Consider the following 27973-nt stretch of genomic DNA (forward strand, 5'->3'; position numbering starts at 1 on the left):
AGGAAAGAAGCGAAAGAGAGAAATCTTCATCCAGGGTTTGCACTGATAATAAATACGCAAACTGAGTAAAGCGGTTTGGTCGTTCCTTACTTTAGCATTTTATGGTTCAGTATCGCTATCTTTACCTTCAGGTACAAGAACACGATAAGATTTTTTTCCCCAAAAATTGACATGAAAGAAATGTTTGTAAACATGATATATTGTGTCTTTTGTTACATTCTGTTAAATTTCCATTGATGTTTCCATGATAACTCTCCTGGGCGAGGAGGAAGAGAAGAAGAGAAGATGACGCTGTGACGGCCGCAGTGTGAAAACACCGTCGCTGTGCTAAGGCTCTCTCCTGAGTGCAGGCCGAGGTGAAGGACAGGAGTCGCTGAGTGATCTTATTCATGTGCTTATTCTCTTTATCCTCAGCACCAAGAGGACGTTTGGGGTCGACGTGTTTTGCAGTAGTGCACCTTTGAACCTCTCTCAGCAGGAAGAGGCGCTGATTTTGTCCGAGACTTCAGGATCTGACTTAGCCACGAGAAAGCGAAGCCGTCCTCCCCCCAGCCTGATCAGATCAACGGCACTGAAAGAGAGAGGTAGAAAGACAAAACACTTACGCCATGTCACCACCATAAAATCCCTTTAAACTTTAGACATCTGTCAAAACTTCTCTGTCCTGAAGATTTACACCTTTACCTCTGACTGACACTGGAGACTCCTTCTACAGTTGAAGAGTCAGATATCCTGTCTGCGTACACAAAACTACTTGCTACATCTGCATCGTGAATGTTTTTAGCCTGATAAACGACAAATCTCTGTCTGTTGGTAAATTGTGGATTTGATTAAAACGTGTATGGAACCTCTGGTAATCAGCTCCAATGAGGCTTTTCCCATTTACAGCCAGGATCCGGTCTCCGATGTGCAGCCGTCCATCCGAAGCGGCCGGTCCGTCAGGGATCAGCGTGCGGATGTAGATCCCCGGGGAATTCAGAGGAGTGTGCTGTGTGCAGAGGATGAAGTGTGTGTGGTTTTCAGGATCAACGTTCACATCACAAAATATGATACCAACTAAAAAAGTTAATTCAGAATGAGATTATGCACATGGATCTTCATAAAGCTGTTCCTCCATATTTTGATCAACTTGCCAGATGTAATGCGCAGATTGCCCTATTTACAATTACACCTAGTGGTCAAAAATTGAACTACGACAAATGATAACAGGGCACCACTGGGCCAGGAATCGTGCTGCCCCATGCTATACGAGCATTTTTAAAGGAAACGGTGCAATGGACAGGACATAAGATAATGAACAGAAACATATACAGTAAATAAATAAATGGGTTTGATTCCCAGCCACAATTCCCAAACGCCGGCACTGGATGCGGTGCTGGTCCCAAGGTCGGATAAAACAGGAGGGATTTCATATTTATTATTTTGTGATTAGCTCTGATCAGTTACTCAGTGCCATAGCAGTCTATGCTACCCCTGCCTAAACAAGTGTGTCCACACTAGTGACTAGTACTGTATATAATAACTGATGCCATCCTGCTCCATCAGAATCTATAATCATGGTTCAAGCCAAAGCTTTATAATAGACTTGAAGACATGAAGAGGGAATGTTGATTATTGTTAAAACTTATCAAACTCTATGACTGATCCTTTTGCACATCTCAGTCCCTGACTTGTTGTGATATTTAGTTTGTTTGACATTTCATTGATCTTTAAAAAATTTCCAGGAACAGGTGTATTTAAATTAAGATCATGTGACCCTTGAAGCTTGACTTTTTTTTTTACCTAATTACTTGCCTTCCCATTGATCCGTGACAAACTTAAGGGTTTCAAAGTAACAGGGGGTGAATCCTTCCTCTACTTTTTCAATAATGAGTGTTTAAGGATATATCAGAGTAACAATCACGGCACTTACGAGTCCGTCAATGAGTCCCATCCCGAGGCCGTAGGGTCCTTTGTCCAAGTCCACTACAAAGACGGAACACACAGGGTCAGAATTACTGCCCAGGGTCTGGGCCAGAGGGATGGGGAAAGGAAAGCCACACCCATTAAGAGGGCCTGGGGAACGACACACACACACACACACACACACACACACACACATCCATACACATGCAAAGTGTAAAACATACACACACTACAAAAATAGATACACAAACACAAAACATGTTGGATGTGAAATATCTAAAAGACACACACACACACACACACACACTTGTCTGTAGCCAACCTTCAGTACCATTACTGATGTATCCATTGATCTTCTTGTGCTCAGGAGTGGAGCGTGTACACCCGTTGGCCGTGACACGTTCCTGCTGAGAGTGTTTATTGTACAGAGTGTGTGTGAATTCCGGGTACAGCGGTGTGTTAGGTGGAGTGGGCAGGCAGGACGGATCCGCGACGTGCCGGACGCTCGTTCCATTTCTGTAATGGGATGTGTGTGTTCGCTCTCTTGGTCTTTCATCAGCTCCCGCGCTCTCTCCTCGTCCTCCGAGAGAAGAAACGCAACCTTCTCCTTCTCCCTCCGCACGCTGATATAGAAACAAATAATCAGTCAATATCACTTTATCATTTTACAAAAAGATTCATTATAAGCATTAACATCGAGACATGATGAGCTTACAGAGCGGCTTCTGTACTACACTACACACACTGTAACTCTACACACAATAGAGCGAACAAATTGCGCTCATGTTTTGCATAATCTCTGTATAAAGTACTGCCGAGTGGTGTAAAAGAGATTAATACACACACACACACACACATGCTATCTATAATCCTGCTATCAGATAGGCACTGTATTACAGCGCTAATCCCTTAAGCAGATTTATCAGTCGCCTGTCTAGCAATTTGTGCCAAAAAAAAAAGCTGACTGCCAATAAATAAAGTCTGGGCTGTGTTTCACTGCAGAATCTTCCATGCAGAATACATTGTTACGTTAAAACTCTATGGCAGACCTTTTTATATTAGCTGAAAATAGTCTGACTTTCAGAGCCGCGGGTTGCGCGTCACTATCCAGCCAAACCTGTTTACGTGGCTTATAAGACTGGACTTAAACACAGTGGAAAATCCTCCCAGACACCGCTGTAGACGTCACGTCCACCATCAGTAGTCTGAGCTCTCAGTTTCAGAATCAACAATTCCACATTCATATAAATCAATCAATAGTGTAACAATTTATTATTTTCTATTTATTTATTTATTTATTTATTTATTTGTACTATAAGTATCACAATTTTTGTAAATAAATATCCTAATTAGATTTTTTTTTTAAACAGATGTTATTACAATTCTAAACAAACCTCACAAATAATTCACTTCTACCACACGAGACCGTGTGCTGCATGCCAGTGTGTGAAGTGCACTACCTGTAGGATGATGGAGGAACTGCAACATTTTATATTTACATTTACATTTAGGCATTCGGCGGATGCTCTTATCCAGAGCGACTAACACAATGCTTTGAAGTTTCCAGCATTAGAAAGATCATTCACTGGGTTACTATCTATAGTACCATGAGTCAAACACGGTTGGGAAGGATAGGGCGGATTAACCTAAATATCTACGGTACAGATCGTTTCGTGACACGGCTATACAGACATCTAGAAGAAGTTCATTACACAACCTACTGTAGGGGCCGGATCACCTTTTTTACCATCTCAAATGCAGACATATATAAATAAAAAATTTATTAAAAAATGTTAATAAGTGTGTATATATTGATATACTCCTCCTTGGAGATCTGTACGATCACCACCCAACCGGGACTATATGATCTCAAGACATTGAGGATGCAGAATTTCTAAGGGATTTTTGATATCTCAAACGGTTCTGACGTGGGGATGCTATAAACTTATGGAGTGGCTAAAGTGGCCAATAGCTTCCTTAGTTAGACTGTATCTAGTTATATATTATGTCATTGGACTAAAAAAAATTCCCCTCTAAATGCATGTTCCCACTGTGCCCACTGTCATTCTGGTGCAGCCGGGTGGCAATAGCTCTGGTGCTTGGGCCCGATCATTGTTGTTTTGCAACTACTGTATATTTATTATACTGCAATACCTTCTTCCACTTTATTCACTCTTAGACTGTGTAATAGTCAGCAGAGGACTGCGCTTATCTGTGCCTTGTTCCTTTTTAGTAATAAGGGACCTGTCTTGCACTGCTCATACATGTCTACAGAACTGCGGGATGTAACCTAATGTAAGCCAACGAGCCTCAAATGCATACGAAGGCTGAAAAAGAAATCGAAGTGGCATGTGTAAGTGATTCACACCATATCGTTTCATGGAGAATTATATTCTATTTTCAAACAACAACAACAACAACAGGGAAATACAGTGAAAATATTATACATGTTAGGCAGAATTGTCACAAATGCGTCTACTTTGAGGTTTTTTAAGGTGAGGTTAATGTTTTACACTTTAGAGGGAATGAAATGTAAATATGTATTTTATGCAGCATAAACCACTGATTGTCAAATGGGTTAAAACAGATGACTTCTAACACAAGCGATACATTTGAGAGGAGCACACCTGGATGTCCTGTCTGTCCGTGCTGCTGTGGGTTTTGGTGCGGAGGCCCCACAGAAAGTGGCGGATGTAAAGCAGCTGTCTGTATATGCTGTCATCTACACACTCACTCTCCAGGTCCACCTTAAACCCAGCGCTGGGTAGCACAATGGGAGGGTGGTTATCAAAGCTCTCCAACAAATCCACTGTAACACACACACACACACAACACATATCACATGATTTTTGCACTAAAATGTTTACTATCTGGTGGCAAAGTGGCTTAAAGGTTATCACTGTCGCCTTGCACCTCCAGGGTCTGGGTTCAAGTCCTACCTCGAGGTCTGTGTGCATGGAGTTTGCATGTTCTCCTGGTTTCCCGGGATACTCTGGTTTCCCCCCAAAATGACCATAGTGTGTAAATGAGTGTGTGTGCCCTGTGATTGATTGGCACCCTGTCCAGGGTGTACCCCGCCTTATGCCCTAAGTGTCCTGGGGTAGGCTCCAACCCCCCCGACCCTGAATATACAGGATAAAGCGGTATGGACGATGAGTGAGTGAGTGTCTAGAGTATCTTATTTTTCGTCTGCCCAGTAGGGGTCAGACTTTTACAAATGGAACAGATTTCTTTCTTTTTAAAGAGCAAAGGCCACAATGGTCGATCCCTTACCTGTTCTGTAAACGTAAGCTTCATCTTCGCTGTTCGGTTTCCAGATTGGAACAGGTCCCACCTCGGCAGTCAGTTGGTACTGCGTAAGGATTCTGTGAAGCTGGACTGGTTTCAGAGACGGATGTTCTGTGCGCAACACTTTCCAACTCATCTGTCGACACAAACACGCAATAAATACACAGGAGGAGATATAACATAAGATTATACACAACGCAAAATATAACGTAGAGATTTGCTGCAAGAATATAATCTGGATTGACTGATGAATTCATTGTTTAGATTGGTACACAGTTTAGTGTTTCCCTGCTATAGTATCTAGTAACCTGTGAGAGCTGTGGGGCGGGGGTGATGAGGATGGTTACTGAGCTGCACAGTTTGGCGAAAAACTTCTGAGCGATCTGAGCTCGTCCTGCTCCTTTCGCCCAGTCTAGGAGCATCCGCAAAGACGCTTGTATCTGCAGTGCTTGGCAACGCTGAAACCAGCCCCTCGAAGGACCTACACACACACACACACACACACACACACACACACAAACGCACACATTAAAAGAAACAATGGCATATTTCCCCTTTTATTTTCAGTTTTAAACAAAATAAATGGTTGCGCCTGACACCTTATATTTCAGCTACAAAATAAATCCGTATCCTGCTGTGTTATCTGTTTGAACATCTGTCTGTGTTTCTGTGTGTTTAAGCAAAGTGTTTAACCGTCCTGTCTGTTATGACACAAAGAGGATTATGGGCGTCTGGAAAAAATAACCATGGCCTCTCGGTGCCCTCTTAGGGAACATATGCCACCCAGCTGTCCTTTTAAAAAAGGAAATAAGTGATGTAATTCCACATGACACACAATCTGGAGTAGGGACTCTTCAGTGGGACGTTAATTCACACACAGTTACACATTTGACAAATTTCATTTTCAAATTTCGCAAGTCATCTGCGAGCTTCTGGAACGATTTCAGCGGGGACGTCTTTGATTCGGGCCTCCTGCATAGTTAATCTGCCATTTTGGAGCTTCTCTGCCTCCCTCTCCATCCTCCTCAAGTGGAAAATTAGCATGTTGACAACATTTTACACAATAATGTTTTGCATGTTTTCTGAACATAACCAGTAATTCTGTATTTGACTGTGACTGTAGCTGGCAGCTGTTGGTAGTTGCAATGGGAAGAACGTGCTAGTGAGTGTAAATTAGGAACAAAGTTTTTTTTTTTTTTTTAAATACACTACTGTCTGTAGGCAGGGACTGGCCCGGATAAACCCTCAAATCACAGCAATCAGCTATCCTGTCTACATTTAAATGTAGAAACGGATGTAATTTAAATATTTAAAAAGACCTTTGTTAAACCATGGGGTGAAGTAAGTAGTTGGATTTAAACCACAACTGCTAAGGGGTAAGGTAAACCTGATTCAGATCCTCCAAACTAGTTGGAGGTTGAAAGAGATCTAGATGTCCCACCCAGAGTTAAACCTGGTCCAGCTCTTCCAACCTGTTCGAAAGTGAACCAAAAGGAGGTTTAACTTGATCCTGCAGCTCCTACCTAGCCCAAGTTAACCCTAATGTCCTGGGGATTTAGGAGAACCCAATCTGGATCTCCAACCTCAAACCTTGTCAAATGTTGGAGGTTGAAATCAAATCAAACAGAATCCATGTCCGTCCAATGTTTAGAGTAAAACCCAATGTACAGGGGGTGCTATCAAACTTAATCCAGCTACTCTGACTTGTAGCACTCTGATCAAACCAAAATGCTAGGAAGTAGAATTAGTCCTAGTCCAGCTCGTCCAGCCTTGCCAAAATAAAATCAAACATCTGTGATGTGTAGTTGGACATAATCCAAGTGCAATTTTAAACTAAAGGGTTCAGAGGGTGGATCTAGATCTGATCCAACTCTTTTTAACTGGTTGTAAATGGACAAATACCTCACCGTGTGAAGTACACATACAGGGGTTGGACAGTGAAACTAAAACGCCTGGTTTTAAACCACAATAATTCTTTAGTATGGTGTTGGGCCTCCTTTTCCGGCCAATACAGCATCAATTCGTCTTGGGAAAGACATGTACAAGTCAGGCTTAGTGGCCAGAGGGATTTTAAACCATCCTTCTTGCAGAATAGTGGCCAGGTCACTACGTGATGCTGGTGGAGGAAAACGTTTCCTGACTCGCGCCTCCAAAACACCCCAAAGTGGCTCAATAATATTTAGATCTGGCGACTGTGCAGGCCATGGGAGATGTTCAACTTCACTTTCATGTTCATCAAACCACTCTGTCACCAGTCTTGTTGTGTGTATTGGTGCATTATCACCATGATACATGGCACAGCCTTCAGGATACAACGTTTGAACGATTGGGTGCACATGGTCCTCCAGAATGGTTCGGTAGTCCTTGGCTGTGACGCACCCATCTAGCAAAAGTATTGGGCCTAGCAGTTTTATTCAGTTCTAACACTTTTTAAAGTGAAGTATAAAAATATATTTGATATTTAATATAATATAATATATTTAATACCCCTGTTTTAAACTTGGAGCATTTCAATACAAGACTCAAGTCTGCAAAATGATCTTCCTCCTGTCTAGGTGTCTTAACCACGCTATCTCTTAGAAAGTATCGGAGAACACGTCTATTCAGATTCATCTGGTTGCAGCTGTGCTCCATCTAGCTAATTCTAGATCTGGTTGTGATTGCTTGAATCCTGTTTAACGTCCAAACTACAGCAACAACAACAGATTTTACCTTAGACTTGCAACTTGCTGCTATGCTGTTTTTAGTATTCATCTTCCATCATGCATGCTTTTCATTTAACCTTGATCCAGATGAAAAGGGACAAACTGGACGGGCCAAAATTTATAGAGTGGGAAATTATTTTCCTGGACATCTGCCAAAGCTTTGACCATAAGTTCTTTTGATTGCTTGCACGCTTCAGTTTTTGTCCCAACCAACCTGCTTGCTAACATCTGCCGGTTCTTCTTCTCCTCCGCTACACCCACTTACTCCCAGACCAGATAATGGATAAATGGTTATTAAATAACTAATAAATTGTATAAATGACCAGTTTTGGTAAGTCTGTGTCTACTGTAGACTCAGTCCAGATGCTGTATGACAGGATTGGCTTGTGATGTGATCTATTGGTGTAGCCACACACCAATAAGCAGAAATGCTTTTCTGCTCACTGTGGTTTTATAGAGTGGTTAGTTTAGTCACTCCTCTGAGCTCAAACCAGTCTGTCTAATTTTCTCTGACATATCTCATTAACGAGTTCTGTTTCCACAGGACTGCTGCTCACTGGATGTTTTTTGTTTTTCACACAATTCTGATTTAACTCTATAAAAGTTTGTGGGTAAAAATCGCAAAGCTACCACATTTACCAGGTTTATCTGCTACAGTATTAAATTTGCCCTAAGTGCATGGATCCGTACCGTGGATCACCATGTGTCCATCCAAGCCAGAATAAGTACGTACTCAAGTGATTTTAGGCAACTCCTTCAGAGGTCATGCTAAAACCTCCAACATACCTCATCAGTCTCCATTCTCTCCTGTATGTCCACTTTCTCATTCTACTTCTGTCCGTCCCTTTCACCTTCATGCTACCTGCCCTACCGCTCTCGTTCCCTCTCTTTCTCTATTATCACTGGAGCAGTTGTTGTCTACATGCCTAATGAAGACATATGACAGTGCGGATATGGCCAGGCAAGCACACAAGTGTGTTGTGGGAAGTGTTTGTCAAACAGCCTGTAGGATACTGTAAAATGTACAAAAAAAGAAAAAAACATGCAGAAAAGGTGTAATTATTGATATTGTGATGTTTCCTTTAAGCACACATTTATGGAAGGAGTCTCCAGTATCAGTGCAGTGTAAAAGTCTTGGGGACAACATTGGGGACAAAAGTGTGGGGACAACATTTTATGTGATAGTATTAACAGACCGATAGAATGTGATATATCTATCCATCCATCCATCCATCCAACCATCCATTCATCCAAGCATCCTGCACCTTTATCGATGAGTAGATTGAAGAGTGAGGCATTGGTGAAGAAGAACAGGTAGGCGAACATCTGGCTCTGGATCTCGGCATGGACTTGATACTGCTGCATAAGCTCAGCCGTGGTCTGAAAAACACACAGAGCTCGACGCACAGCCTCGGGCATGACACCCACACTGCACACACACGTACGTGCGCTGGTCGCTTGCCGGCATGCCTCTGACGATGGTCTGCAGTCGAGTAAGGCTGGCAACACCACGTACAAGGACTGTACAAAAAACACAACACACACACAAACACACTGACAAATCCAAACAGCTTTGGGGACACAATACGCAAAGACATGAAAAAGAAGAAATAAAGGATGATAAGAACAATGATCACACCCACCCTGAGTAAAATGTTATTTTTTCGGTTCTAGAAGGTTGCACTTTGCCTTCATTTGCCGAAATGTATTCGATTTCGTTCTCACTATTTGGCTGGTATGGTACATATTCACAGCTAGATTTCCCATTGATGACAACTGTACAGGTCGGGACATTTTATGTAACATTAAAACTATATTAAGCCATAAAATTATGCATAATCAGGCACGTGCCCGATTTGAGTGACAGAGGCATTGCAGGTGTCAAACCGCTATCTGTTTGCTCTGCATCACTTTAGTTAATCAACTATCTGAAATCGTTGTAGTTAAAGTTTAACCACAAGAAATGTAGGAGTTGACGAGTGATGACGTGTAGGGAACGAATGACAAAGTTAGATCGAATAAAAACTATCATCAGCATACAAATTAATGGTACTGATCATACCATTTTAGCTAAGCTAAAACTAGCTTTTGTTGACTGAGTAAGTAGGCATGTTCGATCTAACAGCCAGGCTTCGTACGCTCCGCCCATTTTGCCTGTTCATAGATTAACCAGGGTTTAGGTGGAGTCAGCTCCAGCCAAGATGGTGACAACCAGAGCTCCCACTCTTTAGTCAAAACTAATCTTCAGAAAACCTTTGGGTGACATTACAGAGGGTTTGTCGAGGCCTTGTTCAGTCCATCAGCAAAACCATACCATAGCAACCAAATTCGTTCATTTTCCCGAAAGCTGCTTCGCCAACAAATGGGGCAGCATGCTTCCTGCTCCAATGGGCTTTTAAAAGTGCTTGCTGCCATTCCTGTTTTGCAATTTGCAATGATAATTTAACAGAGCAAAATATGTACAGTACATGGTGTGTATGCTGCACTAAAATTGCATAACATCTAAAAAGGGAAACAAACTGATGGAACAACTATCATATTTATGTCAAATATGACATTTAAAAAATAAACCGTTGGTAAATTAAAAGAGATAATACGTACAGTGGTGTGAAAAACTATTTGCCCCCTTCCTGATTTCTTATTCTTTTGCATGTTTTTGGCCTTTTTAAGGTCATGCCACAACATCTCAATAGGATTCAGGTCAGGACTTTGACTAGGCCACTCCAAAGTCTTCATTTTGTTTTTCTTTAGCCATTCAGAGGTGGATTTGCTGGTGTGTTTTGGGTCATTGTCCTGCTGCAGCACCCAAGATCGCTTCAGCTTGAGTTGACGAACAGATGGCCGGACATTCTCCTTCAGGATTTTTTGGTAGACAGTAGAATTCATGGTTCCATCTATCACAGCAAGCCTTCCAGGTCCTGAAGCAGCAAAACAACCCCAGACCATCACACTACCACCACCATATTTTACTGTTGGTATGATGTTCTTTTTCTGAAATGCTGTGTTACTTTTACGCCAGATGTAACGGGACACGCACCTTCCAAAAAGTTCAACTTTTGTCTCGTTGGTCCACAAGGTATTTTCCCAAAAGTCCTGGAAATCATTGAGATGTTTTTTTAGCAAAATTGAGACGAGCCTTAATGTTCTTTTTGCTTAAAAGTGGTTTGCGTCTTGGAAATCTGCCATGCAGGCCGTTTTTGCCCAGTCTCTTTCTTATGGTGGAGTCGTGAACACTGACCTTAATGAGGCAAGTGAGGCCTGCAGTTCTTTAGATGTTGTCCTGGGGTCTTTTGTGGCCTCTCGGATGAGTTGTCTCTGCGCTCTTGGGGTAATTTTGGTCGGCCGGCCACTCCTGGGAAGGTTCACCACTGTTCCATGTTTTTGCCATTTGTGGATAATGGCTCTCACTGTGGTTCGCTGGAGTCCCAAAGCTTTAGAAATGGCTTTATAACCTTTACCAGACTGATAGATCTCAATTACTTCCATTTGTTCCTGAATTTCTTTGGATCTTGGCATGATGTCTAGCTTTTGAGGTGCTTTTGGTCTACTTCTCTGTGTCAGGTAGCTCCTATTTAAGTGATTTCCTGATTGAAACAGGTGTGGCAGTATTCAGGCCTGGGGGTGACTACAGAAATTGAACTCAGGTATGATAAACCACAGTTAAGTTTTTTTTTAACAAGGGGGGCAATCACTTTTTCACACAGGGCCATGTAGATTTGGAGTTTTTTTTCTCTCTTAATAACGTAAACCTTCATTTAAAAACTGCATTTTGTGTTCAATTATGTTATCTTTGACTAATAGTTAACGGTTTTTGATGAGCAGAAACATTTAAGTGTGACAAACATGCAAAAGAATAAGAAATCAGGAAGGGGGCAAATAGTTTTTCACACCACTGTATTTGAAGCATACAGTATATAGAGTGGGGTGAGGAATTTAGTTCTGCTATGATGCTATCATGGAAACAGTGACTATATCCATAGTGGTAATTTACATAATCAAAACTAGCTGTTCAGAATTGGATAAAGTTTAGTACAGCACTAATCTTCTTGTACACATGTTCTTTTGTTTTTGTTGGGCTGCTTTTCAACCTGACCACACTGTATGGTTTGTATTTGCTGCAAAACTTAATAAATGCCATTTTCAGGCTCAATTAGGCTAATTATTTTCCTTGAATACATAAAGTTGTCGATATCAAATCTTAAATTTTGGGGAAATTGAAATATATTTTTATTTTAGGAATCAACAGAGAATGACCAAATCACATGTGTGATTAGTGAATGGAAACAATTGTCTAGGCAAAAAAGTGCTTCCTGTGAATGACCTACAGTATATGCATTTGAAAAAAAGAAACAGGATGTGTGCAGCCTGTTACTGCTATGCAGTTTCCCCAGCAGTCATGAACTTCTTTAATAATGCGTTGTCTTCAATTACTTAAGTGGAACTGGCTGATGATACGTTATGAAGTGAACTTTTTGTGTTGTCTTGTTTTGTGGAAGGTGGATTTATAGCATTTTGCAATAATAATAATAATAATAATAATAATAATAATATTAAATCAGCACACATTATAATTTTGACATTTATTTCATCTTATAAAATAGACCCTTATGGCTTGAAAAAAACTATGCAAAAATATTCTTTATTCTCTCCATAAACCACTCGCACACAGATATTCCTCAGACGCTACATCGCTCTTTTACCTTTGTGATGTAGTAGACGCACTGCTGAAATGTGTACATGATAACTTCCTCCAGTATAGTCATCACCTCTTCGCTGGCTGATATTGTTGCCGAGAGGAGCGACTCTTTGGATCCAGCTGAATGGATACCAGAAGACAAATAAAGTCAGCGACCAACGTGTATTAAATATATATCAAATATTTAAGCTACGTGTAAGTTGACGTGATTATTGAGGAGGAAACACAATCTGTACACGTTATACGTCAAACTTCATGGATCGTAGTCTTGCTTTTAGCTTGAAATAGCTAATCAGGGAAGAGAGAGTGCTCAAGTGTCCGCTATTATACTATGGAAGAAGAACAGATTCAAGATTAATAGAGTTTGACTTTTTCTCCTCCTGCACAGATTTTATTGATATTCTAATTTGATGGAGAATGACAGATGAAAGTCAATCTTGTTATGGGATTTATATTGTTGTGTATCGTACTGTACGTCACATGCGAGTGTGTCTGTGTGTGTGTGTGTGTGTGTGTGTGTGTGTGTGTGCACCTTTGCTGTCCATCATTTCAATATTCTGCATGTATGTCGGTGATTTCTGCTGAATGAAGTACAGGATCTCGATGGCGTTCGCCATCCAAAAGAAAATGACCTGAAGATCCGGCACAAGGTCAGAGATGCTAAGCAGTGACAGAGTGGCTGGATCCTGACTGTATCACACACACACACACACACACACACACACACACATACAATTAAATTATTGCAAACACGATTACTGCATGAAGGAAAAAAATAGCAAATAATATGATTAAGCTATGGATGAATTGAGGTTTAAATAGAAATACAAGACCATGAAAAGTCACGTGTGAATGCACACACATATATACGCTCCCCCACTTACACACACACACACACACACACATATTGCTACAAGGTGAAATATGATACCCACTGCTGAGCTTGCTTTTGTGCCAATTCCTTTGTCTTCTCCTGTAACAAACACACACACACACACACACACACACACACACACATAATTAGTGTCATTAAAATTTGAATAGCTCTGAATAGCTTCACATAGGAGGAACGATGCTGCTCAGCACAATCCCTCTCTCCTCCACTCATTCTTTTATTTGCACATCTCTTCTCTTAATATTCAGCCTGAACAAAACCGACCTTCTGTAATTGGAATTTAATAATTAATCAGTTAAGGGACTGGGTGTATGGAGCAGTCATTAAATGCTTCGGCATGCTTTCAGGGGCGTTCGCTCGATTCCCAAACTACACTACGTGACACCCCTCCTCCTGCTCTCCTCATGCTGACCGGCGGCTGGGGTAAATGTTAAGCCGACGGGGAGCGAAGACGAGACGCCGAACGAGACACCTTTCTGACCTTCACAGAGGACAAACCGCCCCACCCTTTTGCCTCTTTGTAGATTAACCAGGGAACAGATGCTCGTTTTCCTTTTTGTCTTGTATTTACTTTAGTTAAACCGTGTGGAACAATCGCACAAAATGTTTTCTGTTTGTCAAAAATGATTCATTTGGTTATAAAACGCCTAATTTTAAACTACTTTTGGTGGATTCCTCCTTTTTTTTCAGTAAAAAAAAAAATAATTAAGGACAAAATGCTAAATGTTTTATACTTAACTTTACTATTTTCTTTTTACTTTTAAACATTAAAATTTTTACATTTGGGTCAAAATGGTGTAAAAAACAAAATTTTATTTTATGACAAATTTTGCATTTTATATTACAATAAAATTGTAGTTTTATGAAAACGTCTGATACAGTTTTTTAAATATCAAGAGATTATATTTGAATGAAAAATTTATATATTTATTGTGGAATTATTCAATCCAGTCCCACAGAATGTTTTTTTTTTTTTTTTTCAGTTAAAATGGTAAAAGTGTGTATTTTGGTTAAAATAGTGAGTTTTGCAGTATGATTGTATACAAACAGTATGATTATAATTTTGTAAAACCAAAAAAAAAAAAAAATTTAATTCATGTAAAATAATAAAAACGTCATCATTAGATTGTTTGGTTTACAGTAGAATGTTCGATTTGCCTTAAAATAGTGTATTTTAAACACTTCTTTTAAAGAATTCTATTTATTTATTTTTTTATTTTTAATCTTTTTTAAGATTTTGGTTCAACTATGTTATTTATTTATTTATTTATTTTATTTATTTTATTTATTTATTTTGGAGTCCAACTGGCATATTTTATGGGGTCAAAAATTAACTCAAAAAACAAAGGACTGTAATTTTTAAAAACTTTAAATGTGTGTATAATCAGTACAAAAACTTTATTTTGGATCAGAATGACATGTTTTAAATTCTGTAAACATGTATTAATGAGTAATCAGTTTGGTGATAGTGTACATGAATCACCACACAGAAGATTTGCAACTCGTAACTGACTTGATTAATACCCCCCTACTCCACCCACCTCATCTCTACATTATAAACTATTATTCTAAATTTTTTGTGGAAAAGGTTCGGTTTGGGTTCGAATGGAGCGTGGGGTCCAAACATAATATTTAGTTTATAAGCCCGTGCTTGGCGGGTTTCCTCCACGTATTCCGGTTTCCTCCCACAGTCCAAAGACATGTAGCTTAGGTTAATTTGCATTCCCAAAATTACACGTAGTGTGTGAATAAGTGTGTGTATGTGTGTGTGCCCTGCGATGGATTGCCACCCTGTCCAGGGTGTACCCGGCCTTGTGCCCCAAGTCTCCTGGGACGGGCTCCAGGCCCCCACAACCCTAAATATAGGATTAGGCGGTATAGATGATGAGTGAGTAAGAGTGTTTGGGGAAGGTCAAACATTTGCATATATAATCCAGACCATGGGAAAATTCATTGCTAAAAATTTAGTGGGGCAAAGAATAAAATTTGCCAAAGAGAAAAAAAACCAACCCATGCAATGCTCTGGATCTTCTTAGCGATTTTGAGGAGCAGTTTCCCGAAGCTTCCGGGTGGGAACGATAGAGCCGAGTGTTGGATGCACAAGCAAAGCAGATACGCAGGAGTAAGCTTGTGATCATCGCCACTCGGCTCGATCAGCGTGAGCACTCGGTTCACCAGTGCGTCCTCTTGGGCCCGCTCAAACTCCAGCACCAGCTTCCTTTTCTTCGTCGCCTTTGTATTCTTTAAACTCTGCCGAAATTCTGTCTGCTCTCGTGGGGCGGCTCCGCACGTCGGACACGTCTCCCTGTTTAGTGAGCCGAGGGCACGGAGGCGGGTCAGGGTGTGGCTTGGTAGCGGCTTGGCGCTCAGAGGGTCCCTGTAAAGGAAGATGTAATGGGCACCGAATGACAGTAGGTCACCGTGACGCAGAGGAGTGGGACGCTCGATACGAGTGAAGTTGATCAGCACGATGCCGTGACTAACAGGTTCCAGTAAGAGTCGATGATCTAAGGAAGAGGAAGAGGACGAGGACGAGGAGGATGAGGAAGACGAGCGGCGGCGGCGTATGCGGCAGTGGAGGGGGAGAATGTCCGGAGATGACAGACAGATGTTTGGCCGCGTGCTTGCCGTCTCCTGACCCACCGTGTGCTGCTCTTTGTTCAGCAGATAAACCAGGCAGTCCTGTTGGCCACAGACAACAAATGAATTAATGTATAAATAATACAACACCAAACAGAAGACAGATTGACAATTTGAAGGATAAGCTGAGCAGGCACTTATCTGCTACGTGTAGAGCTTAAACCTGAATTTGAGGTCTGAAAACCGACACTTCATGAGACACTTGCACTTGTGCAACTTCCTCACTTTGAGTGATTGAGAGTTTATCACTCACTTGTCGGTTATATCCTTGCAGCAGCAGCAAATGAGGTGACTGGTAAAGAGAATGCTTGACTCCGCCCCCATCTTTGCGTCCATCCGAGCGCCCTCGGCCTGACCCAGGCAGTGTAGAGTAGCGCTTAGGTTCCTCCCCTGTCACGCCCACCAGGTTGAGACTGGTCTCACTGAGGCTGCGGCATAAGGACGAGCCATGCTGCAGGTTCATCGTTCCTTTAGCACGGTTCCGCTGAAGTTTCCGTGCCTGTGCGTTTATATCTAAGAAAGAGAATCAGGAAAGGAGCCATCATAATCCTTTTTCATTAACAAGCAACTTATTAATCACATGGAGAGAGTGATTCGGCCAGAATGAGGGTTATCACATAGTGTTAGTGATTATCAGCTTTTAACCTTAATGATGCAAATGCGCATACGCGATAAACATTCTCAACATACAGTGGCACTAACACAAGGCTGTGGGTTGCAGATGATGAGAATTTAAGAAAAAATAAAGAAATCAAGCAAAATGTGCTATGAATGAGCCCAGCCTGAACAGAACTGAATGTAACATAAAATCTAGTAGCAAAAAAAAAAAGTGAAAAAAAAAATTGTTAAATCTTAGAAAAATTGTCCAATTCTACCTTTTTATCTTCAGTAGTGTATTTCAACAGTGAACAGTCTAAGGAAAACAGTACTAGCATACTCGGCTGAACGCGTATCTTGACCCATTATGGTTATGGCGCTATGAAATATTAATAAAGCAAAAAGTTTCAGATAAATATTTACACTTGGGAATTTATTTCCTGTTGCCGTTGATCACATATTATGGCTTTGCAGTGAGTGGTCCATTTTTCGGACAATGAAGTTAAATGTGCAAATTGACATCTAAAGGATAATTAATTAATCAATCTAATAAAACATATTGAGGCTATAATAAAATAAACAGACTTTTGTATTTAAGTAATAATAGGTATAGGGACATATGAAATGGCATAGCCTGCATTACAACATATTAAATACTTTTAGAGTAGCATTACTCTATTGGTGGTTTGGTGACGTATAAGGCACTTAGTGGTTGATATAAAGTAACTGCCAAGGATGATGGCGCTGTATCAGCTTTCCTGAGGTGAGTAAGTGCTCCGTCGTTGGTGAAGGACAAGGGGACAGCCAAGGAATTATTATCCCCAGACGTTATTTAAACCTTTGCGGTTTGGGGAAATGGAGCTTGCGAGTATGCTGAAAGGATTTATTACAGGGAATATCACAATATTTATATATATTTATTTCTCTATTGATATATCTGCATACAGCTAAAGTGTGTTTATGATAAACGCATAAATGACAGAAAAAGTGCAGCGCAGGAGTATTCACCCCATTTGAAGTTTCCCCATGTGTTTTAGTGCAACCACCTGGAGCTAAAATGGACTTAATTGGAATTAACCTGGTTGCATAAGGACTCAAACCTCAACTGACACGGTAGAACCAACTTTGCATCCTTGTTGCGCCATATTCCTTCTTTTTCTGTGATGTTTAAAATTTAAGATGTCTCCTTGTAACCAAATCCTGATCGGTACTTTTCTAGCCTTGCTCGATCTAATAACGATCTCTGAATGCTTCTGGTGCTTTGATTGAACCCAGGTGATCTCCACTTAATTAGTTACAGCTGTCAAGCAGTAATTCTAGGTTTCAACAACAGGGGGTGAATACTTATGGCATCTTACAAACTCTTTTGATTTTATGCATAAACTATATTGCTATTACCCACTTGGTTTAACATTCGGGAATATTTTGTGTAGATTCAAGATAAATAATCTCAAATATTGCATTTATCGAAGCAGCAACCGTAATGCCGCCACCACCATGCTTCGCTCCCAATTATGCTCCACTACAATGTGGTGAATATTTATGCAAAGCAACTATAACTATAACTATGATCACACAAAATGAGTGTATATTGAGTTAATATCTTGGTTAAATGGGTACACAGCATTTTAGAGCTACATAAATAGTCATATTAATCTCTAATACAACTCTGACCCATACAATTAATCACGTGGTTAGTCAGAGAAAACAAATTTTCCACTTTTCCAGGATGTAGCTAATCTCTGATGTTTAGCATTTCATAGGTGACAACCATAAAATGTAACCAAAAGGAAATAAACAGCATTTTTTACAGCAATCGGTATATGCAATGTTTAATGATCACAATGACATTAACCTAGCTGCAATCAATCTTTTTTGAATGATTTTGGTGGTAAATGTAAAGGTATATGGAATATGTGGTGGAGCATCAGGCAGGAATTGGTGGGGCTGGTGGTGGACGCTGTACCTGAGCACATTCCCCACCTTTAAGATTCGGAGTGCTGGGCAGGACCATACGCCAGCCCCGGGGGGAACTCCGCTGACATTTACCATGTGCCCCCCTACTCAGGGTGGTTGTTAAGACGGGGGAGTGTGTGTGAGGCCCTGGGGGCAGGTGCACAACACAGCAAAGTAAAATACATCAATAAAATAGTATAGGAAAGACATTCAGACATGCATGATCTGAAAAAGAAATTGTTTGGAGTACATTTTAAGCCAGTTGTGTGTATGTAAGTCATTTGTAAATATGTGTTGTTTCCACTATGAGGCAAAACTCTTGCATGGGTATCACTACGCCATGTTTTCAACACTTATACCAGAAACACTAGGAGCTTGAAGTGTAAAAGTCAAATCCATTTCATGAGCATGGAATCTGGAGCGACAACAAAAATTCCAGGAGGACACAAAGCGGGGTACACCTTCCACAGGGTTCAAGTCCAGACCAATTTGTGAACTGTGAACTGAGGTATCCGGAGGAAACCCACCAAGCACAAGGAGAACATTCAAACTCCAGGCACATACTGTAGACCTAAAGGCAAGAATCAAACCCTTGACTCTGGAGGCAGGCCATCACAGTGCTACCACACAGTGCTACCACAAAATTTACTTTGCTTTAATTTGCTTTAGTCTTCTTTCCATTGACTCTAAACCTTGTTTCCTCTTTTACATTTCAGGAGAAATTCTTATCTTCTATAACTTCTTTTGAACTTTTTTTTCCAAGACTTTCCTTCTGTCTACTTAACTCCCTTTGCTTTGCCTACTGTATATCTAGGATCTTCATCTCCAGTCCTGGATTGTTAATGTCCACAGTTTGTTGATTCTTCTGCTCTGATCAGTTCATAACTAGGTTGAGTGGGTGTGTTTAGGAGATGGTGAATTGAACATGAAGGAGCCTGACCTACACAATGGATAATAATCACTGCATTGCTCTCAATTTTAAAAAATGCTGAAATACTGCCTTTAAATGTGACACTCAGCAATTTCACGAAGCCTTTCCTGGCATCTAAACCAAGGTCCCCTGACACTGGGAAATCTGTGACACATCAAGGTAAAAATGGTGAAAAGATGCTCACTATAGACATGTTTCATAGCAAATTGGTTAAGAAGGGAAAGAAATTTTTTTTGAAAAAAACTTCCTGTAATTCCTGTAATCTGGAATTAATGTGTTTCTTTTATTAATTGCTCATACAACTTCACACTGTACTAATGTTAGCATTAATGTTGCAGCAATGTTGTAGGAAGGTCGTTTAAATGTTATTTCCTAAAACAGATAGAAAACTTATGTTTTGAGAAAAACTAGGTTCAGAATTCAATTGCACTTCACACTGCCCTCTCCCACCTGGACTAGAGGAACACATATGTGCGGATGCTGTTCATTGATTATAGCTCCGCTTTCAACACCATCATACCACCCAGACTGGTCATTAAACGCCGCAACCTAAGCATCAGTTCCTCCCTGTGCAGCTGGATCCTAGACTTCCTGACAGACAGACCTCAGGTGGTTCGGATCGGCAACATCACCTCATCCTCACAAACACTCAGCACCGGTGTCCCTCAGGGATGTGTGCTCAGCCCCCTCCCTGGTCACCCATGACTGCATAGCAACACATAGCTCCAACACCATCATCAAATTTGCAGACGACACCATTATCATCAGCTGCATTTCTGATGGATGATGAGTCGGCATACAGGGCAGAGGTGAGATCCCTGACATCATGGTGCCGCGACAACAACCTGCTGCTCAATGTCAGCAAGACTAAGGAGCTCATCGTGGACTGCAGGGAGGAAGCCACACCCCCATCCACATCGAGGGAGCAGAGGTGGAGAGAGTCAGCTGCTTCAGATTCCTGGGCATCAATATCAGCGGGGATCTGAGTTGGTTACACCACATTGGTGTGATCACAAAAGCGGCAAGACAGCGGCTCTTCTTCCTGCGGCGCCTGAGGTGGATCGGCATGGACCCCAAAATACTCACAAACTTCTATCGATGCACCATCGAGAGTATTCTGTCTGGCTATATCACCACCTGGGATGGCAGCTGTAATGCTTTAGATCGCAAAGCTCTGCAGAGGGTGGTGAGATCAGCACAGCGCATCACCAGGACTGAATTGCCAGCCATGCAGGACCTCTACAGACAGCGCTGTAGGAGGAAGACGCAGCGGATCCTCTCTGACCCCAGCCACCCCAGCCACAGATTTTTCACCCTCCTGCCGTCGGGCAGGTGGTACAGGAGCATCAAGACCTGCACCAGCAGATACAGAGACAGTTTCTATCCACAAGCCATCAGGCTTCTGAACTGCTGACATTCTGCACACACCAATACACATTCACCACAACTACTGGACTCTTAACAAGGTCACTTAAACAATGCCACTTTAAATTTATATTCAAAATACTTCATTGCACCTTGCACTTTTTCTATATTTTTATGTTTATGTAAAGTTGGGGAACACGGGTATAAGAATTTCATTACGGTAATGATGCCTCATTGTTATCTGTATATGACAATAAAACTTGAAACTACTAGCTTCAAATTAGATTCATACATAAAATTCATACTTACAAGTATTTAAAATTGTCTGATTTAAACAACTATAAGTAAAATATAAAACCCTATTATCACTTAAACTGGAGATACCTTACTTCTTTTATATACAGATAAGCCCTTATGCATATTTTGCAGGTCATGATCAGCCAATCAGATTCGAGAATCCGGCGGCAGCGTGTCGTACAGTAACTGTTCTGTGTTCGTCTAATATTGATGAGATATTGGTGTCAGTGTTGTTAAATAGTTCAACGCTGTACATCCATGACTTCCACCTGACTTCTGTCACACAATGTGTGTTTGGTGTGCGTCAGTGTGCACATGCGGATTAGCCCTGGTGATCGACAAGTGTAATCTCCTGATGTCTCTATTTTGGATCATCCATAGCGTTTCCAAATCCATGGCACATTCTGTTTCAAAAACTTCATAATGAAACAGGAGTTCTATCAGCACATATTAAACAGGCGAAAAAAATCACGTTAACAAGCTCGCCAAATAACAGCAGAGTCGAGTTACGCAAATACGGAAGCACAATTGTGGTTTGTCTGTTCAGCAAGCGAGGCCACAGACTGTCGACGTAAACACGCAGACAGGCTTTGTGGGGGCCGAGAAAAAAAAAACAGAGGATAAATTATCCTGAGCAACACTGCGGATATTGATTTTGACCTCCACTTTGTGTTTTGGCTCAGTGGCCACCTTGTTAAATTCCTAATTTAGCACTATAGCAAACAAAGGAAGGGGAGAGGAAGCGAGAAAACTGAGGCATGCTTTTAATCTCAATAACGATAAAACAAATAAGCCTGTGCTCTTAGTTCTCTAGGAAAAATACGGAATTATTTGTTTGGGTTTGGTTGGGTAATGAAAACGCATAGGCATGCAATATTTAATATTGTAATATTAAAATTCCTCATAGGAGGGGAACGAAAGAAGAACGCATTAAAATGCATCTTGGGTGTATTCTAAAGAAATAATTTGTATTTTTATTGTACGGTTATTATAACCAAAGGGAAACATTAATAATCTGGGAATCTGGGTTTCTGAATGGTGCAAGCAGTGTCAGGAGAGCAGAGAAATGAAGACTGCGGGCTACGCTGAATCTTTTCTTCCTGCCCGAGTGCAAACAAGTCTCTGGAGATTCGCTGTGTCTTTAGTGAATGCTGAGGCAGACAATACAGCTGAAGAGAGAGAGAGAAACACAGAGAGAGGGGGAGAGACAGAGAGAGGGCACGGATAGAGGAAATGGCAAAAACAATACAGACAGCTCCTCAGGCTTTGGACGTCCCATCACCTTTAACACCTTGAACAAAAGAAAACGGGTAGATCTTTATACCCACGTTTAAGACGTTATAAGAGCGTATCTCCACTACATATATGTATATATAGAGTGGAGATATGCTTTTATAACGTTATATATGAAAAGTTGCTCTGCAAATTAAACATCAGAATATGCTACTGTATTACCTGGTGCTAGGCTTCCTGCAGTCTAAAACAATATAGATATTAACCTTTACCCACACTAAGCTTTTTATCAACAGCACCTGGAAGCTTAAACTTCCCACCATCTCCCATGACCTCGACTTGGACTTACTTTTTCAATAATATTTCGAGTTCAGTTATTTAAAATGGCAAACCGCGAGCAGGGAAAAAAATCAATATTGCAAAAACTCAGAACCAACGATTGGGGGGTTAAAGGTCATATGTGCCAATACTTCTACTAGGAAATTTCCAACAGCAAGAAAAAAGAAATTGAGTTTTTATTGAAAAATTGCAAATATGTGTCTTTTCTGCCTAGATTTGCACCAAGTAAACAGTAAAACTCTGCACGCTGTTCAGTTACACTTGTTTCCGATTGGCTGAAAAATTTCTGTCAACTGATGAGCAAAACTACAAAAAGCTATTTCCTAAAAGTGTCTGAGATGTTACAGTGTAGTATTTGTTTGTTCTTGTCCAGAGTTACCTGCAGTTACCGTGTCTTTCTCTTTAGCCGCTAGCTCCTCCACTTCAGCCCTCCGCCTGAGCTCGAAGCGCCGTGCGAATCCTTCCTTCGGCTTCCACAACTCCTGCAGAAGAAGAGGCTTCTCATTGCTGCCCAGTGCCCGCAAACACTCTGTCCTCCACCGCCGCTCGGCACCCTCGAACCGCCCGATCACATCACACAGCACGTAGCTACTGGCTGAACCTTTGTTTAGTGAGTAGCGCTCGAGTGCCTCCTTGATGAGCTCCTGTGCGCTGGAGCGTGGAGTCGCCAAAACACTCTTGTAGTTTGCCCCGCTGCTGATTTCATCTCCGAAGATCTTGAGCACGCCTGGAGCTGAGGTCTGCGTAGATAGCTCAGCGGGGTCGTCCCGCACTTGGTCGGGCAGGTCAGTAACCGAGCGACGGTCCCGGTAGCTCAGGGTTCGGTACAGGACCTGCGTGATGGTGCGACTCTGGCGTTTCAGGCGGCTCTTTGAGGGCAGTGACATGCTGGCTGAAGAGGAGCCGTAGAACATGGTGCCACAACTTTAGGGCTGGAGCGACTAGGACTGGTAGAACCAAAAGATTAAAGGTTAATCAAGGAAACAAAGAGTGAGAGCGGTTCAGAATCTGGGTCTTACAGATCCCTGTCCTAGGGCCCTAAATTAACACACCTTAAACAAGACTAACTGCTGCATACTGCTACTGTAGGTTGTAATTCTCCATGAATGATATCAGCGCCTCTGTCCTACCTTAAATCACCCATTTCGAATATAAGGACAAGCATGAGCAAAACATTCTGGGATCTGATGGATGATATTAACTTACAGGTAGTAGTGTTTGGGGGAAGTAAAGGTCAGGGCTTATTTAGGACTAGGATTAGGTAGCTGTGTCAATACCTTAAGTATGCTGTATATTGACAAGGTTAGTCCGTGTATGTTTCATTGGTTTATTTCCGCTTTAGAAATCATACAGAGACAAAATTGTGAAATTACATGGTAGCTAGTAACAAGAAGAGATTTCAGTTAGTAATGCCTGATGTAAGGCTAATCTGAAGAAGTATGTGCTTGGAAAAGGAAGCCCTCACTGTGGCACGACGGCAAAAGTACTCAGCTCTGTGATGTTACAGTAGCTAATGTTATCTAGTATTTTAGTGAAGAAACAGGAAAAGTATATGACTCTGTTCACACTGTGTGTGCGTATACCCTCAGTGGGTATTTTCATTTAATCTACACTTATACTGTATATTGCTAAAAAACAGTAGTATGCGTCAATTACATGCAATGTACACGGACCTACATGGACCTATACACTACTCTGAGACTAATAATATAATATAATATAAAATAATGCAGTTGTTTTAGTAACAGTATCAAATTGTTTACTGCACTGGTTTTGGCCACCTGCATGAAAACTTTTGAAGGACGCTCCACACACTCCACAATCACATCAAATATTGTGATGTTTATGGGTAATCATTAATTGGTTAATTGCCATGAACAGTTAACCGATTAAAAAATGTATTGATCAATAATGTTTGTTGTTAATAATATTTATTTAATACACATATCTTTTATCATTTACACGAAAAAAGAATGTGCTTGCAATTCACGAGTTCAGGCGCTCCACAATACCGGCCATGGTATTTTTGCCGTTTTGAATGAGGACAGATAGATAAAAGCAGGCTTAAACAATATTATTTATACTATTATTATTAGTAGTAGTATTAGTAGTAGTAGAAGTATGATTAAACTATTTGGGCTTCTTTCATCTGTCTCACATTGCTAATTTGTTGGGATTTTCGCCAAGACTGTTTAAATCAAACTTCAACTGAGAATTCAGCTAATTATCATTAATTATTAATGACTAATTGATAATTGATCGCTAATGTGTTCCACTAGCGGTTAAGGGAAAGGAGCAAAAATTTTATCCCTTTCATATTTCTATTAAAATATAAATAAGTTTCAAGATGACCTACTTTCATTAACAATGGCACCAGATGTTTTATTATTATTATTATTATTATTATTATTACATGTGCATATATGATAAAGACTTTCCAACAAAGCTTTCTGTGTGGTTATTTCCTCAATCACCTGTAGTGTCATTTCATTACATACAGTACAGTAGAATGACATTCATATTTAACCCCCTCAAACACACACACACACACACACACAAACAAACACACACACACACACACACACAGTGAGAGACAGGATGGGCCTGTCTGAAAGCAAACATGGATGTTGCCAAGTATTTGATGGAAAACTAGCTAATGGAAACGAGGTAAATGGGAATAAAAGAGCAGGCTGTTATCTCTGCACACAGGATTCACTTCAGTCTCCTACACAAATAAGACGTCAACAGCAGATCAAACTAAATATGTGCACAACCAGAACAGCACACTGCGACACACTGCTAGTCAACTCAGGATTAGATTGGTCTGATCTCTTCATGTTATTATCATATTATAAATAAAATTAATAAATCAATTCAAACAAACAGATAGATAGATAGATAGATAGATAGAAGACAGACAGACAGATAGATACATATATATATATATATATATAGATAGATAGATAGATAGAAGACAGACAGACAAATAGATACATATAGATAGATAGATAGATAGATAGACAGACAGACAGATAGATACATATATATATATATATAGATAGATAGATAGAAGACAGACAGACAAATAGATACATATAGATAGATAGATAGATAGATAGATAGATAGATAGACAGACAGACAGATAGATAGATAGATAGATAGATAGATAGATAGATAGATAGATAGATAAAAGACAGACAGATAGATAGATAGATAGATAGATAGATAGATAGATAGATAGATAAAAGACAGACAGATAGATAGATAGATAGATAGATAGATAGATAGATAGATAGATAGATGGATGGATGGATAGATAGATAGATAGATAGATAGACAGACAGACAGACAGACAGATAGACGGATAGATAGATAGATGGATGGATTGATGGATGATAGATAGATAGATAGAAGACAGACAGACAGACAGATAGATAGATAGATAGATAGATAGATAGATAGATAGATAGAAGATGGGCGAATGGATGGATGGACAGATAGAAGACAGACAGACAGACAGACAGACTGATAGATAGATAGATAGATAGATAGATAGATAGATAGATAGATAGATAGACGGACGGACAGAAAGAAGACAGACAGACAGACAGATAGACAGATAGATAGATATACAGATAGATAGATAGATAGATAGATAGATAGATAGATAGATAGATAGAAGACGGGCGAATGGATGGATGGACAGATAGAAGACAGACAGATAGATAGATAGATAGATAGATAGATAGATAGATAGATAGATAGATTAGTATACAGAAATACAGATAGATAGATAGATAGATAGATAGATAGATAGATAGATAGATAGAAGACGGACGGACAGATAGAAGACAGACAGACAGACAGATAGATAGATAGATAGATAGATAGATAGATAGATAGATAGATAGATAGATAGATAGATGAGACACTCATTAGTAGGTCAGCCTAACACAGAGCTCGTGCTGTACAGACAGGGCTCCAGTGCTCACTGCGCTAGTATTTGGGACGCTGCCCTAAACTACTCTAGCGTATCTTTTCCTCAGCCTCTACACACACACGCCGCATATTTACACACACACACACACACACACACACACACTTCGAATGTGGTTGAGTTTATCTGGGGATAATGTACAAGTGTAAACCCTACTGTGGAATACAGAAGTCAGTTATTCACACAGTTATACAGCAGATTGTCCTGTTTAAGGCTTTATATGCAGTACAGTTTGTGGAAAAGCTCTTTAATCACAGTTTGAATTGTTTTCGATGTGACTAAATTGGATTTTCATTAAAGTTTTGATGTACTTCATTAAAAACGTTTCAAGGTCAGTCGCTTTTGATTAACGCGAGGTCGCGTTTTGACTATAATTTCTGTTGATTTGAATCAGAAATCCGTTATGACCGTTACATTATTCGGATTTTAAACTGATGATCCCTGGCACGTGCGCGCGGGGGATCACTTCTACACTGCGGCTCTGTCGCTATTGGCAACGCGGCGCGTGGGGCGAAAAAAAAAAAAAAAAACCACCCTGCCTCACTGTGCTCGTGAGCTCTAATCGGCTTGTGGGTCTTTAACGGTCACAGTCTGATCCCTTAACGCTGCGTGGGCAATGCTAATAAATAACAATACTAATGAATAATAAAATGAATAAATAACGCTTGTCGAGTGTGTGTTACCTGATTCAGCCCAGGTTAGTCCGGTTACAGCGCGGGGAATGCGACACCGTCTCGTCCAGTGTCCTGTGATGGGCAGGTAGCGCTGGATCCCAGAAATAGCGCCCAGAAGTTGTGTAGTTCGCGCTGACAGTTATCTACCCGAAGCTCTTCATTTCTCTCCCTAACAACATTAATGCTCGGGTTAATACTCACAGTGACTGCAGTAACACGGATCATTCCGATGCGCTTCAGCAGATCCCGGAGCTGCGGATCTGTCCGGCTTCACTCCCGGGTTTAATGCGGGGATTTCACAGCGCGGTGGGATCGGTCCCGTCTCTCATCTACACCGTGGTCGCCATTTCATTGCTTTTTGTCGCCGTTATATTTGCTGTTTCCATGGGGGCACACACACACCGGCGTGTATGACTGGAGAGAGGAGAGGAGCCGAGTGTGTACGGAAACAGCC

The 27973-nt window shown here is 40.8% G+C and overlaps 1 protein-coding gene across 6 annotated transcripts; it reads right to left on the reverse strand.

Moving 5' to 3' along the window:
• Positions 1-27900, reverse strand: radil (Ras association and DIL domains). Of its 6 annotated transcripts, none has more exons than XM_053476572.1 (16): positions 27721-27900; positions 23227-23794; positions 18710-18829; positions 16383-16642; positions 15500-16171; positions 13530-13567; positions 13127-13284; positions 12599-12714; positions 9164-9419; positions 5502-5674; positions 5179-5329; positions 4533-4714; positions 2228-2528; positions 1913-2055; positions 849-988; positions 1-571 (listed from the first exon to the last, which is right to left on the reverse strand). In XM_053476572.1, the coding sequence occupies exons 2-16, from the start codon at positions 23759-23761 to the stop codon at positions 472-474; spliced, it is 3345 nt and encodes a 1114-aa protein (XP_053332547.1). In that variant the 5' UTR covers positions 23762-23794; positions 27721-27900; the 3' UTR covers positions 1-471. The 6 variants fall into 6 exon arrangements, with proteins under 6 accessions (XP_053332547.1, XP_053332549.1, XP_053332548.1 ...); XM_053476574.1 differs by having other exon boundaries at positions 1913-1965; positions 2237-2528; positions 27529-27900; XM_053476573.1 differs by having other exon boundaries at positions 2237-2528; positions 27529-27900.
• Between the last annotated feature and the right edge of the window lie 73 nt (positions 27901-27973).

The sequence above is a fragment of the Clarias gariepinus genome, chromosome 18, assembly GCF_024256425.1.
Source record: "Clarias gariepinus isolate MV-2021 ecotype Netherlands chromosome 18, CGAR_prim_01v2, whole genome shotgun sequence".
Lineage (NCBI taxonomy): Eukaryota > Metazoa > Chordata > Actinopteri > Siluriformes > Clariidae > Clarias > Clarias gariepinus.